At 40.7% G+C, this 15,180-nt stretch overlaps 1 protein-coding gene across 3 annotated transcripts in view; it reads left to right on the top strand.

Moving 5' to 3' along the window:
- The window catches only part of LRRTM4 (leucine rich repeat transmembrane neuronal 4), a 991,574-nt gene extending 977,832 nt beyond the window's left edge, over positions 1-13,742 (top strand). For all 3 annotated transcript variants that reach the window (XM_084615241.1, XM_084615240.1, XM_084615242.1), the window contains one exon: positions 10,665-13,742. In XM_084615241.1, coding sequence (XP_084471367.1) covers positions 10,665-10,889 — 225 coding nt within the window. In that variant the 3' untranslated portion in view covers positions 10,890-13,742. The remainder of the gene's footprint in view (positions 1-10,664) is intronic.
- The last annotated feature ends 1,438 nt before the right edge of the window (positions 13,743-15,180 follow it).

Below are 15,180 nucleotides of genomic sequence, written 5' to 3'. Positions count from 1 at the left end.
GGCCAGTCCTTGCCTACAGACAGCCCCGCAACCTGAAGCAAATACTCACCAACAACCACACACCACACAACAGAACCACTAACCCAGGAACTTATCCTTGCAACAAAGCCCGTTGCCAACTGTGCCCACATATCTATTCAGGGGACACCATCACAGGGCCTAATAACATCAGCCACACTATCAGAGGCTCGTTCACCTGCACATCCACCAATGTGATATGTGCCATCATGTGCCAGCAATGCCCCTCTGCCATTTACATTGGTCAAACTGGACAGTCTCTACGTAAAAGAATAAATGGACACAAATCAGATGTCATAAACCAGTCGGAGAACACTTCAATCTCTCTGGTCACGCAATCACAGACATGAAGGTCGCTATCTTAAAACAAAAAAACTTCAAATCCAGACTCCAGCGAGAAACTGCTGAATTGGAATTCATTTGCAAATTGGATACTATTAATTTAGGCTTAAATAGAGACTGGGAGTGGCTAAGTCATTATGCAAGGTAGCCTATTTCCCCTTGTTTTTTCCTACCCCCCACCCCCCAGACGTTCTGGTTAAACTTGGATTTAAACTTGGAGAGTGGTCAGTTTGGATGAGCTATTGCCAGCAGGAGAGTGAGTTTGTGTGTGTGTGTGTGTCCCCGGAAAAAAAGGGGGGGGTGAGAGAGCCTGGATTTGTGCTGGACATGGCCCACCTTGATTACCATGCACATTACAGGGAGAGTGGTCACTTTGGATGAACTATTACCAGCAGGATAGTGAGTTTGTGTGTGTGGTTTTTGGAGGGGGGTGAGGGGGTGAGAGAACCTGGATTTGTGCAGGAAATGGCCCACCTTGATTATCATGCACATTGTGAAGAGAGTTGTCACTTTGGATGGGCTATTACCAGCAGGAGAGTGAGTTTGTGTGTGGGGGGTGGAGGGTAAGAAAACCTGGATTTGTGCTGGAAATGGCCCAACTTGATGATCACTTTAGATAAGCTATTACCAGCAGGACAGTGGGGTGGGAGGAGATATTGTTTCATGATCTCTGTGTGTATATAATGTCTGCTGCAGTTTCCACGGTACGCATCCGATGAAGTGAGCTGTAGCTCACGAAAGCTCATGCTCAAATAAATTGGTTAGTCTCTAAGGTGCCACAAGTACTCCTTTTCTTTTTAATGTTGTTTGTTCAACAAGTACCATTAGATAAATACCTGTTTAGGAAACAAATGAAGTGCAAATTGAGTTTATCTTAACTGCAAAGCACTATGGTGCAGGCAACCAGAGCACTCACCTGGCTGAGAACTTTCATGCTTTATTTTTGTTTTCTGCAGAAGAAAACTCAATGGGATGGCCATTGAGCTATTCCACCTGAGTGAGAGGACCAGGTCTGGGAATATTTTTTTAAAAAGTGTTTATTTTCTAATTTAGGCACATGAGCAAACAGTACTGGAAATTATTAAATTATAGTTCTGCCCATATAATTAACTACAATACCCAAATTTTCTAAAGTAACTAGTGATTCAAGGTATCTCGATTTTTGGATGTCCAAATTGAGACACCTTACTGATTTTCAGAAAGGGCATAACTTCCTATCTGTCTTAAGTAACTTATCTTATTCTCAGCAATGTGATATATCCGTGCCTCACAATCTTCAAAAAGAAAAGGAGTACTTGTGGCACCTTAGAGACGAACAAATTTATTTGAGCATAAGCTTTCGTGAGCTAGCTTATGCTCAAATAAATTTGTTAGTCTTTAAGGTGCCACAAGTACTCATTTTCTTTTTGCGGATACAGACTAACACGGCTGCTACTCTCAAACCTGTCACAATCTTTAGTGTATGTATCCACACAACACCCCTGTTAGGTAGAAAAGTGCTATTATCCTCTATTCACAGATGGGGGAACTGATGCACAGAGAGATTAGGTGGCCTGTCCAAGATCACACAGGAAGTCTATGGCAGGGAAGGGACTTGAAGGCAGATCTCCCAAGTCTACCACCCTGACCATTTTGCAGAATCAAGTTTGGGTAATGTACTAAAAGAGGAAAAGAAAGAGCATGGATTTACAATGTGGATGTGGATATTCAACATGTGGCTATTCAACAAGGTTCATAAGAATGGCCATACTGAGTCAGACAAAAGGTCCAGCCAGCCCAGTATCCTGTCTGCCGACAGTGGCCAATGCCAGGTGCCCCAGAGGGAGTGAACCTAACAGGTTATGATCAAGTGATCTCTCTCCTGCCATCCAGCTCCACCCTCTGACAAAAAGAGGCTAGGGACATCATTTCTTACCCATCCTGGCTAATAGCCATTAATGGACTTAACCTCTATGAGTTTATCTAGTTCTCTTTTAAACCCTGTTATAGTCCTAGCCTTCACAACCTCCTCGGGCAAGGAGTTCAACAGGTTGACTGTGTGCTGTGTGAAGAAGAAATTCCTTTTATTTGTTTTAAACCTGCTGCCCGTTAATTTCATTTGGTGGCCCCTATTTCTTATATTCTGGGAACAAGTAAATAACTTTTCCTTATTCACTTTCTCCACACCACTCATGATTTTATAGACCTCTATCATATCCCTCCTTAGTCTCCTCTTTTCTAAGCTAAAAAGTCCAAGCCTCTTTAATCTCTCCTCATATGGGACCCATTCCAAACCCCTAATCATTTTAGTTGCCCTTCTCTGCCAGTATATCTTTTTTGAGATGAGGAGACCACATCAGTATGCAGGATTCAAGATGTGGGCATATCATGGATTTATATAAGGGCAATAAGAGATTCTTCGTCTTATTCTCTATCCCTTTTTTTAATGATTCCTAACATCCCGTTTGCTTTTTTGACTGCCGCTGCACACTGCGTGGATGTCTTCAGAGAACTATCCACGATGACTCCAAGATCTCTTTCCTGATTAGTTGTAGCTAAATTAGCCCCCATCATATTGTATGTATAATTGGGGTTATTTTTTCCAATATGCATTACTTTACATTTATCCACATTAAATTGCATTTGCCATTTTGTTGCCCAGTCACTTAGTTTTGTGAGATCTTTTTGAAGTTCCAAACTTTCTCACCTCACTGTTCAGCCCTTTCTCCAGATCATTCATGAATAAGTTGAATAGGACTGGTCCTAGGACTGACCCTTGGGGAACACCACTTGGTACCCCTCTCCATTCTGAAAATGTACCCTTTATTCCTACCCTTTGTTCCCTGTCTTTTAACCAGTTCTCAATCCATGAGAGGATCTTCCCTCTTATCTCATGACAACTTAATTTACTTAAGAGCCTTTGGTGAGGGACCTTGTCAAAGGCTTTCTGGAAATCTAAGTACACTATGTCCACTGGATTCCCCCTTGTCCACATGTTTGTTGACCCCTTCAAAGAACTCTAGTAGATTAGTAAGGCATGGTTTCCCTTTACAGAAACCATGTTGACTTTTGCCCAACAATTTATGTTCTTCTATGTGTCTGACATTTTATTCTTAACTATTGTTTCAGCTAATTTGTCCAGTACTGACGTTAGACTTACTGGTCTGTAGTTGCCGGGATCACCTCTAGAGCCCTTTTAAAATATTGGTGTTACATTAGCTGTCTTCCAGTCATTGGGTACAGAAGCTGAGTTAAAGGACAGGTTACAAACCACAGTTAATAGTTCCACAATTTCACATTTGAGTTCTTTCAGAACTCTTGGGTGAATGCCATCTGGTCCCAGTGACTTGTTACTGTTAAGTTTCTCAATTAATTCCAGGTTTCAGAGTAACAGCCGTGTTAGTCTGTATTCACAAAAAGAAAAGGAGTACTTGTGGCACCTTAGAGACTAACCAATTTATCTGAGCATAAGCTTTCGTGAGCTACAGCTCACTTCATCGGATGCATACTGTGGAAAGTGTAGAAGATCTTAGAGACTGGGAGTGGCTAAGTCATTATGCAAGGTAACCTATTTCCCCTTGTTTTTTCCTACTTCCCCCCCTCCCCCCGACATTCTTGTTAAACCCTGAATTTGTGCTGGAAATGGCCCACCTTGATTATCATACACATTGTAAGGAGAGTGGTCACTTTAGATAAGCTATTACCAACAGGAGAGTGGGGTTTGGGGGGAGGGGGGGAGAAAACCTGGATTTGTGCTGGAAATGGCCCAACTTGATTATCATACACATTGTAAGGAGAGTGATCACTTCAGATAAGATATTACCAGCAGGAGAGTGGGGTGGGGGGAGGTATTTTTTCATGGTTTGTGTGTATAAAAAGATCTTCTACACTTTCCACAGTATGCATCCGATGAAGTGAGCTGTAGCTCACAAAAGCTTATGCTCAAATAAATTGGTTAGTCTCTAAGGTGCCACAAGTACTCCTTTTCTTTTTTCAATTAATTCCAAAACCTCCTCTAATGACACTTCAATCTATGACAATTCCTCAGATTTGTCACCTACAAAGGATGGCTCAGATTTGGGAATCTCCCTAACATCCTCAGCCGTGAAGACTGAAGCAAAGAATTCATTTAGTTTCTCTGCAATGACTTTATTGTCTTTAAGTGCTCCTTTTGTATCTCGATGGTCCAGGAGCACCACTGGTTGTTTAGCAGGCTTCCTGCTTCTGATGTCCTTAAAAACATTTTGTTATTACCTTTTGAGGTTTTGGCTAGCTGTTCTTCAAACTCCTTTTTGGCTTTTCTTGTTACGTTTTTACACTTAATTTGGCAGTGTTTATGCTCCTTTCTATTTACCTCACTAGGATTTGACTTCCACTTTTTAAAATATACCTTTTTATCTCTCACTGCTTCTTTTACATGGCTATTGAGCCACAGTGGCTTTTTTTTCCCCTGTGTTTTTGAATTTCCAATCCAAAGCCCACTAAAGCCAATGAAAACACTCTCATTGAGTTCAGTGGGCACCAGATCAGGCCCTAAAACATGGACAAGTGATAGCTGATGAAGGTGAAGATTTAGTTTTGTATTTTTGTGGGCTGTGTAAAAACAAACTTTTCACTTTTACTGCAGTGCTCCCTACCTCCTCACATCAGCTCTTACCAAGGGCACCTCCTTATCTAAACATCATTGGGAGTGACTGATTATTAATTATGTTAATTAGCGGCACCCTGCTGTAGAAAGAGTGAGCCCACGTTGAATTCTAGCCTTTGAAAGAATTTTCAAATAAGTCTTTTCTCATTAGACCGGTAGCACTAGCATCATACGCTTTTCATCACAGCACTTTACACGTTAGGTATTTCACTCGCTTGGCAGCTCTCTGAGGTAGGTAAGCAAAACTATTGGCCCAGATTTTACATTCTGTTTTAGCAGTTCTTTGCCAAGGAAAATTCCAGTTCAACAGAGTTATGCCCCCATAAAATCTGTGCAGCTTCCGAATTCTGCCGTCCATTCGTATTCATCAAAGTTCGACCACATGCTTAAGTGCTTTGTTGAATAGGGGTGAACTTAAATATGTGCTTACATGCTCTGATGAACTGGGGCCCAACCCAGTGGAGAATCAGGCTCACTATTGAGCATTCCAGAGAAAACTGAACAAGCATGAAGCCCTGAGAAACATATGTTTAATGCTGCTCCAGAATTTCATTTGGTGTCAGGTACACTCAGCTTTGTTCTGCTTGTTTTAGTGCAGTTGTTATTCAGCCATGAGGATGTCGAGCCATTAACCTCTCCAATGTTAATTTCACTTTGAAAGGGAAGATTTGCATTCCTAAATTTCTCCCACTGAATCTTTTATGTTAATCCCTCAGATACAGGTTTATGTAAATTTTGCTTGTAATGGAATGTTTGTTTCAAGTGGGTGGCTGTTAAGACAGCAATGTTTAGACCATTTAGTGGGAAGATCTACAGAGGTGAAGACTTCAGAAGTTAATACCAGCTAATTAATACAGCCCATTAGCTGAAAACCTTTCTGAATACTTAGTGCTTCTAGCATAATATGTTTTTGGCTGATAGAGTCAAAGCTTACTTCGAAGAACAGATAGCACCTCATTCATTGACTTAATCAACTATTTGCAACACTTCAGGGACTGTATTTGGCCTTATACAAAAACATTTAAAATGAAGTTAGATTATCCCTTCTGAGTACAAAGATTAACTGGAAAAAAGTTGTCGTCTATAAATCTCAGTGACATCGGAGTATATTTCATTTTAAGGTACTTTTATTTCCCTATATTAAATAAACTATCAGTTTAAACGAAAATAAATATTATTGGACAGTACAACTTTTAGAAAAGGAAATAATTCGTTTAGAAACGATGGCTAACAGATATGTACTGGCGAATGGTCTTGTGACAAATATCTCATCATCTTTCATTCTATGTCTCTGTCTCACGCAGTCTACTGGACTGGGCTGTCCTAGAGTGTAATAATGAAAGAGTACACTTAGCCAAAGACTGAATGGATATTATGATTCATCATAAAAGAAAGAAGCACTTTCTGTATCTGTTGTACTCCTACCTAAGCAACTGTTTGTCTTCATTACAATTTGCTATGTTCCAAAGCCAAATTTAGAAACTTTTGTAGCCTGAATTGCAGCAATTACTGGCGGCAGAGTGGTACAACAAATAGAACATAGGCCTAGCGGCTAGGATATAAAAATTTTGTTCTTGCCTTTGTCATTGATTTCCTCTCAAGTATCCGCTCTGTGCCTCAGTTTACTCACCTGCCCAGTGAGACTAACATCATATTTGTCTTCCTTTGTAAAGGGCTCTGAAATCCTCAGATGCAAAGTGTTGTAGAAATGTTAGGTACTATTGTGTTTATTACAGTATTTATAGTAACCTGTTTTTGCGCTTTGAATGATTAAATTGTAGTTTATTTGTTTTGCAGTAGCAATCTAGAGGCCTGTAACCAGCGTGCTGAGTCAGAAGCTGACTCAGCACTGTCACTCAAATCCCTAGCAATATAGGTTAATTGGGGCCTAATTAGAGAATCAATTAACAAGTGGAGCTACAGCTGAAGTGCTAATTAGAGGGGGAGGCAACCCCAGGAGCTGGGAACAGATGAACGGAGAGGAAGGAATCCCTGGAAAGGGGGAAGCAGAGGGCCGGAAGAAAGGCAGTAATGGCTGCTAGCACTGCTCCCTTCCTTGAGAAGCAAGTCGGCGATATGGCTGGGACTTGTAAATATCTAAAGAGCACCACAGGACACGGGCCGGCTGGAACAGTATAATGAAGCATGGTGGTTGAAGGAGACCTAGAGTGGGTGTGGTCTGTACTTCAGGTGAGAAAGACCCCAACTGAGGTAGGTGTTCCATTGAACTTGGCACTGTACAGACATCTCTGCCCCAAAAAGTTTACAGTCTGAGAGGAGGTAGGAAGTAGCATTTTCCCCATTTTACAGTGTGGGAACTGTTGGTGTAAAGTAGATTAAGTGACTTGTGAAAGGCTATGGCAGAAGCCAGCAACAGAAGCTAATTCTCCTGTGTCCTAGTCTGCTGCCTTAACCATAAATCTTTCCTTACTCTTTTAATGAAGCAAGATATTCGTTATTCTGGAGACTGGATTTAATATGTTTATCAATTCCTTGTATGGGAATTTAGATCAAGTTCCCATCTGGTGCTTAAATAGAAAATCTAATAGCTTCAACTTGTTTTAAAATGACCAATTTCCTCAACACTATTCAGCATTACGCATAATAAGGTCTGATCCTGCCAAATTTTCCTTGTACATGAACAGTCCTACAACTAGTCACCTCAATAGGGACTGCCCATATGACTGACAGTTTACACAATCAGGCCCATTCTCTGAAAAGTACTTACAGGCCTTATTCTCATTTGCACGGAGGTCTCTTCATACCACTCGGTCAGTGTAAAGAAGCCTCGGAATGGGAATAAATGTAAGCTAACGCAGCAGTGTAAAGGGATCCTAGTGTAAATGAAAATCAGCTACATCATTGCAAAAATCCTCAGTTTAGACAAGCTCTCAGTGGGATCTCAGGAATGTGCAAAACTGTTTCTTTAACTGGCATTGTTCCTGTCAGCTGAAGAGAGAAAACACCTTGAATTGATCAAGGGATGGTTTGGAAAAGTACTGAGAACTGGTTGACAAGGAAAATGCCATTTAATTTAAATGCCATTTAGGGATATTACTGTGATTCTGATTCTTTTAACTCTTGTGTGGAGAAGGGGGAATAAACAATGATGTACACAGGGGGATCCAGGTGGTTAATGTACTGTATATTATTACTGTAAAGCACAGGACCTCAATCACAAAGGTCTACCGAAAACGAGCAGTCCTTGGCTTTTCTTGTATCATAAAGACCCACCTTAAAAGCTATGGACAAATTCAAACACGGTTGTAAAATGGTGCAAATCCCAGTTCAAATGAGAATTGTATCTGCTGACCTCAGGGCTCAATTTGGTACATAAGTGATCTCGGCTGTGCCTTCAAAGTCTTCTGAGTGGCTAGATTTTTGCACTGGTGCATTTAAGATGAAAAAGTTCTCAGTTGAATAACAACTGGGAGTGTCTTGGAGTCCCTTCAGCATTCTGTAGAGGAAAAGGACAAAACTACTACCTATTAGATTTGAATGCAGGAGGAACTCGTTGTGATGGGATCCCCCGGGGGAGGGGCAACCTGGAATTGGGCTACCACGGTGCCCCCTTAACTCTCCAGCCTGTGCTGTCTCTCACAATGCTTTGCTAGTGACAAGCAGCTGTGACCACAATGCTTTGCTAGTGACCAGGTGCGGTTATCACTCTGCACAACAGCATGTAGAGCCCCACACGCAGCTGGATTGCATGAATGCTCCCAGAGCCACTCCGAGAAAGGCACCAGCCAATTCTCCCCAGCTCCACAGCCTTGAACCCCAGAGCTGCACCATCTTGCTCTGGTCAGAAGCCTGACCACTGTACTTTTATTACCCAGTCTTCCCCTCCCTCAGTGTGGAGAGGACGTGCACCAGCTTTTTTAAACTGAGATTTCTCAAGCACTTCAAGCAAAATACACTGTTTTAGGTAAAGTATAAAACAAATTTATGAACTGGAGAAAGATAGATTTTAAGTGATTATAAGTGGTAGGCATAAAAGGTCAGAGATAGTTACCAAAGAAAATAAAAGATAAGCGCACGTTCTAAATCTTAAATCTTATTACACTAGGCAGTATTTAGATCAAGCAATGTTCTCACCCCACTGGATGTTACAGGTCTCAATACACAGGCCTGGACCAGTCTGCTCAGCTGAAGTTTTCATCTTCTCAGCGTTCTTGTTGCTTCCAGCGTAGGTGGGGGAGGAGAAAGGCCAAGACATGTTGCCACTGTACCCCTTTTTATATCCTTAGTCCATGTGCCTAGAAGACAGTTGCCCAGACATGTCCTGGTGGGCTTTGTTGAGTCACTGGGTTGAGCAATCCCCCTGGTGTTGTCTTGTGCAACTGAGTCATAGAATGCATCCGATGAAGTGAGCTGCAGCTCACAAAAGCTTTATGGTCAAATAAATTTGTTAGTCTCTAAAGTGCCACAAGTTCTCCTTTTCTTTTTGAGTCATAGAGTTGAGCAGTCCCAATTGTGTGGTGCTTGGGCAGCCCTCATTGAATTGTAAATCCCTTGATTACAACTCTTCTGCTGATTAATGGTCATTGAACACCCTCCTGGGCGGGGGTCCTTTGTATGTCCCTAGCAAATGTACAGCATATTTCAGTAACAACCATACAACAGAATTTCATAACATCATACACACTAATAATACACATATTTTGACAGAACATGTGGTTTCGGCAGATCATGACCTTTCATATGATATCTGACATGGCATATTTGTATGAAATATCACATTAATATATGAATGATGAATAAAGGGGTACAGGGTGCTATTCTGAGGTACAGCGTGTCACATTCATTCTACCACAATAAAAGTTATAATTAGCATTAATAGCTCTGAGATGCACTGCATTTTCATACCTGTCTAGAAGAAGTATACCATGCAATGAAAAGTCATGATGAACTGGCTCTGTGCTCTTCATTTAAAGCTTGGAAGGGACTATAAAGAAGTATTTGTTACAAGATAGCATATCTCCAGCTGTGGTGAGTTTAGCTTTAGCACGACCGGAATAAACTGTAACTTGTATTTCCTGTAGATTCTCCCCCATCCCCATGGAGCAGGCTTTTTTCAATTTGATCAGCTCATCTCCTGCAGATTATTAAATTACTTGCAAAGGCAGATAGGAAAAGATTTGTATCTAATGTTTTGCTATTAATTATATTAGTTTTTAGGATTAACGTTTAAAAGTATGGGGTATTTTTAAAATTCTTCGTTTGTTATGCCAGGGTATGGAAAGATGCTTACCAAGGAATTCAAATAAAAGGGAGAGAGGGGATCCAGAATAGGCCTTGGGATCCAGAGATCCAGGATTAAGATCCAGGATAGATGGGTCTGTGCAGCACTTGAGCCCTCTACACAGTTTTGCGTTCCATCCACAAATAGTCCCATTGACTACAATGGAACTCAAATAGTCTTGTGTATTCTAGTAAGAATTAAGCATAAGTGCTACCCACTAAGTGTAAGGGCTGCAGAATTAGACCTCTATGAAAGGGATTCAGAGAGACTCTGAAAAGTGTTTTAACGTTGTTATTTTTTAACATCTATATCGTGCTACTGCCAAGCGGTCGACCTATCCAAGGGCCCATTGTCCTTGGTGCTGTACAAACACCTAGTTAAGCAGATCATTCACATGTTTCTCTCTTTTTGTCTCTGTTTTTTTTTCTGATGCAGGTGCCTCACCCCATGAAGACCTTGCCCTATTACAGCTATGACCAACCAGTGATCGGATACTGCCAGGCCCACAAGCCTCTCCATGTAAATAAGGCGTACGACACCATCTCCCGGGTGGAGCAGGTTGAGACCACCAACCTGGACCTCAGTCGAGACCACAGCTTCATAGCTACAATTGCGCGCTCAGCCGCTCCAGCCATTTACATTGAGAGAATACCAAACTAATCATTGAGACCGCTTCTTCGGGAATGGGTGGGAGTAGGGAATTCTTTTGAGGGACTTCCATCTCAGAAGAGAATAGGACAAGAAAAAAAACAAACAAAATCTACCATTCCAGTTGCAAATGTTCCACCACAAACAAAAGGAAAAGGGATAAAGAAAAGTGTGGAATTTCTGTCTTGCAATTCAGCGCTGAGAACTTGAAGATTTTCTTTGCTTTAAAACTTTCAAACAGACTCCTTGTTGTAAATATTAAAGAGAGATTGTCAAGTTCTTATTAAAAATAGATTCACTCTAGCTACATAAAGGGATGGATTAAGAGTTCTGTTTGTATATTTGATTTTTCTACGTTGCACGGTTCTTGAGAAGGAGAACCACAGGTAAAAACGAGGTGGGAGGTTGCAAGGTGGGTCAGTCATAGCTTCTTTATTAAGTGTTTGTTACTCTTAAAAGCTTTGTTTAAATTGATTTTTCTTTTCTTTTTTAAATCAAACAACAAAACGATGGCTATTTTATTTTACTTTTCGGGGGGAGGGGTCAAGTGCTAATATTTTGAACTCCAAACATGGGCATTACAGCTTGTGTTGAACCAAAAGGACGTTGGCAATTGATGCAGCAGAACAAAGGAAGAAAGAAAAACAAACAAAAACCTTGGGTGCATGTACATTTTAAGACCCATGCTGTGCACTATGGAGGGTGCTTTGGATTTTTTACTATCTTCATCATGCTCCATTGTCAACATTATAATTACCATTTGGGCTCTAAAAATGGGGAAACCTGATGGAATATCAGTTCACACATTTACAATCCAGAGATGTCATGGGCAAAAAATAATGGACTATTGGGTACCCAAATGGATACAATGTGCCCAAAATGGATTGGAAGGAAATGCATAAAGCAGGAGCATTTCAATGAAACTCAATAGCCGACACAATTTCTAAAACACAGGAGAATGTGTAGCATTCGTTTTGGTTTGTTTTTTTAATTAATTATTATGATGAGTTAGCTTTTGTGTAGATTTTATCAATAAAAGGACAAAAAAAGTGGTGGAAAAAAATAAACATATTATTTTGTGGTTGGGACACCACAGCCAAGATAATGTTTGAATGGTTTCTCTAGATGTGTTACATGGTAACTCGGCTGATTTTAAGGGAAGAATCACCAAAGCCTCCTATCACCTTTTGGAAAAGAGCTACAAGAATGATTTGAAGTCTGGAAAACCTGAGGCTAAAGAAGCTCAGTCTATTTAGTTTATCTACGACAAAGTTAAAAGGTGATTTTTATCAGAGTCTAGAAGCATCTATATGGGGAGAAGGTTTCTTTAATCTATTAGGCAAGATCCAATAGCTGCAAGGAGAAGCTAAACAAATTCAAACTAGAAATAAGATGCACATTTTTAACAGTGAGTGTGATTAACCCTGGGAACGACTTAGGCTGGGGTGGATTCTCCATCACTAGAAGTCTTGAGATCAAGATTGGGCATCTTTCTAAAAGGACATGTACTAGTCCAGCCTTAATATGTGGGATTGATGCAGGAGGTACTTGGTGAAATGCTGTGTGGCCCACGTCATGCCAGACTCGAGGACCCTAATGGTCCCTTCTGACCTTTCAGCCAACTCATTGTTCTGGAATGGAATGAGGAGTCTGTGCTATCATTATTAATTATTGTTTATGCTTTCAATGTGCTAGGCGGCTTCCAGACATTCGAGAAAGGATGACTCCCTGCTCTGAAGAGCTTTCAATCTTGGGACAGACAGACAGAGGTTAGTGGAAAGTGAATAGGGAAATGTACAAGTCAGCTCATTTCACTGTAAACAGCATGCCAGAAGTGGGTGTCTGAGAAGGACATAAAGGAGGATAGAATAAGAGGCTTGAAAAGGTTGCAGCATGCATAGGGGACAGCATGGTAAAAGCATGTTCATGCTGATAACCCACAGGCTACAATAATCAGAGTGAAATTCAGTCCTATGTCGAGGGACGGCACTAGGGTGGTGCACCATTTAAGCATTCAAAATCAGGCTTAAAGCTCTGGTCCAAAGCCCACTGAAGTCATTGGAAAGACTGGGAATGAGCGACAGGGGATAGATCACTTGACGGTTACCTGTTCTATTCATTCCCTCTGGGACACCTGGCATTGGCCACTGTTGGAAGACACAATAATAGGCTAGATGGACCTTTGGTCTGACCCAGTATGGCCATTCTTATGTTCTTGTGGACTCCCGTTGACTTCAGTGGACTTCGGATCTGGCCCTAAGAGGGATTCAAGTAGCAAATTGGCTGCATATTGGCTTTTTTGCACAGGAGTAAATTTCAGTAAGCTGCAAAACAGAACTCCCGTAGACTTCAGTGGGAATAAAATCAGACCCATTACTGACAAATGGATTGTAAGAAATCTATGGCTGCTAACTGTGACTTTATGGTTGTCACTGTTTTTATTGCTGTGGTACTTGGAAGTTTGTGGCAACAGTTGAAATAGACCTCTCTTCCCACTACTCCTAAAACAAAAGGAAAATCTCTCAGGGCCTATGGCACACAGTTGTGTAATTCTGCTTCAGTCCAGTACACAGCAGTGGTGTATCTGCCAACCTGCTCCTAGCAATATCAGAGACAGAATAAGGTGTCTTTTTCTTTATTCAATAAGTAATGAATCCAATATTGCCAGCTCCTAGCATATGTTATGTTTTCTTCAAGCCCCAGCTCCAGGAGTCATATGTATACCAGAGAATCTCTGCTTACTTTTTTCTTTTTTTAAATTAAAGTTTCTACCCTTCAGGGTTGCAAAGAAAAGCTTGAACATGTGACTCCGGTGAACTCTACAAGTTCAAAAAAGAGAAAGTAAATAAAAATAATCCAAAGGACGATGAGCGTGTTTTTGTTTGTTTGTTAAATCTTTTAATTTTAAAGCAATCAAATAATTTGGAGGTGGGGGCTCATAATTTTTGAATGCAATGTTGGCAGCACGTCAATATCTTGTGAATTTTGCCATATTTCATACTCTAGCCGCATGGAAAGCTGCTTACAACTGATGTGAATTTCTGCTGACACTAATGATTCTGCTGCTCCAGGACGAGCAGCTAACATCTACCTATACAGCTTGCAGTCACCATGCAAGCAGATACTGACTAAACATTTTGTTGCCTATAACGTTTTACTTTTGCCTCTTCTACATGTGTGCTGGAGTCCTGCTGACTTGCTTTGTACTTTCTTTCTTCCTGGGCATATCCTGAAGATTAATCGGTTAATATTTGTAGAGAATGTTGTGGACACAGAGTTCTATTAAATTTTAAATGCTGAGTGTAACAGAGCTAAAATCAGTGTTGCCAACTCCTTTGCTCTAATCATTAATTTCATGATCTTTTATATTTTCCTTAAAGCCTCATCTCCTGGAGTCATGTGAATACAGTATAATGACAGCTTTCATCCTAAAAATATGTAAGTTTCTAGCATTCATGGTTGCAGGGAAGAGCTTGAAAATGTGATCTAAGCACATTCTCAAGACTCAAAAACCCAGTAAAAGAAACCCTCATTTTTAAATTAAATCTTGTGATTTTTTTCGCAGTCAGTCTCATGATTTTTTTTTTTTTTGGCATCTTACACGTGCGTTTCGGGTGCTTGTGCAGCAAACTTTCCCTGGGAGAAATCCTGTCAAGAGCATGAGCACCAACCTCAGGCTAGATTGTTAAGAACCAGAACACAATCCCCAAATTGGTTGAGAGTTCTATACTTAGATTTCACCAACTAATTATCAAATGTAAACTCCCTCAGGCACGATAACAGCCTGCACACGGAGTCACAGACAGTCCCCTTGGGTTCTCTGAATTATCTCAATACCTAAGTGTTCATACCTTTGTTATAGATGGTCCCTTACACCAAGAATCACAGCAGTATTCAGGTTACTTCCAAAGGACCAGTCATTTACCCCAGGTCATTTGCATCTTAGAATTTACACCAAAGACAGGACTTGTAGCCAATCCTGGAATAAACTATACGAAATTTCTTAAGTAGGAAAAGGAAATGAGTTATTTAAAAGGTTAAAGCAGGTAAACATATATGCACAAATGAGTTACAAACTTAAGTTTAAGAAAATAATAGAAGCTTCTATACTAATTAAGATCTATATGTCCTTTAGGGCTAACCCAGGCTAAGCACTGGGGATCTCTTGCATATGCCAAGTAAATCTTGTCTGCCTCAGTCCAAGCAATACAGAGATATCCACTTGCATGATTTGTCTTCACGGGGGTGGAAGGGAAAAACAACCAATGTCTTTTCTTCTTTAATATCTCATCGTAGCGCATCT

The sequence above is a fragment of the Lepidochelys olivacea genome, assembly GCF_965140295.1.
Source record: "Lepidochelys olivacea isolate rLepOli2 genome assembly, chromosome: 26".
Classification (NCBI taxonomy): Eukaryota; Metazoa; Chordata; order Testudines; family Cheloniidae; genus Lepidochelys; species Lepidochelys olivacea.
The sequence above is the reverse complement of the archived record's forward strand: the minus strand, read 5'-3'. Positions and strand labels throughout refer to the sequence as shown.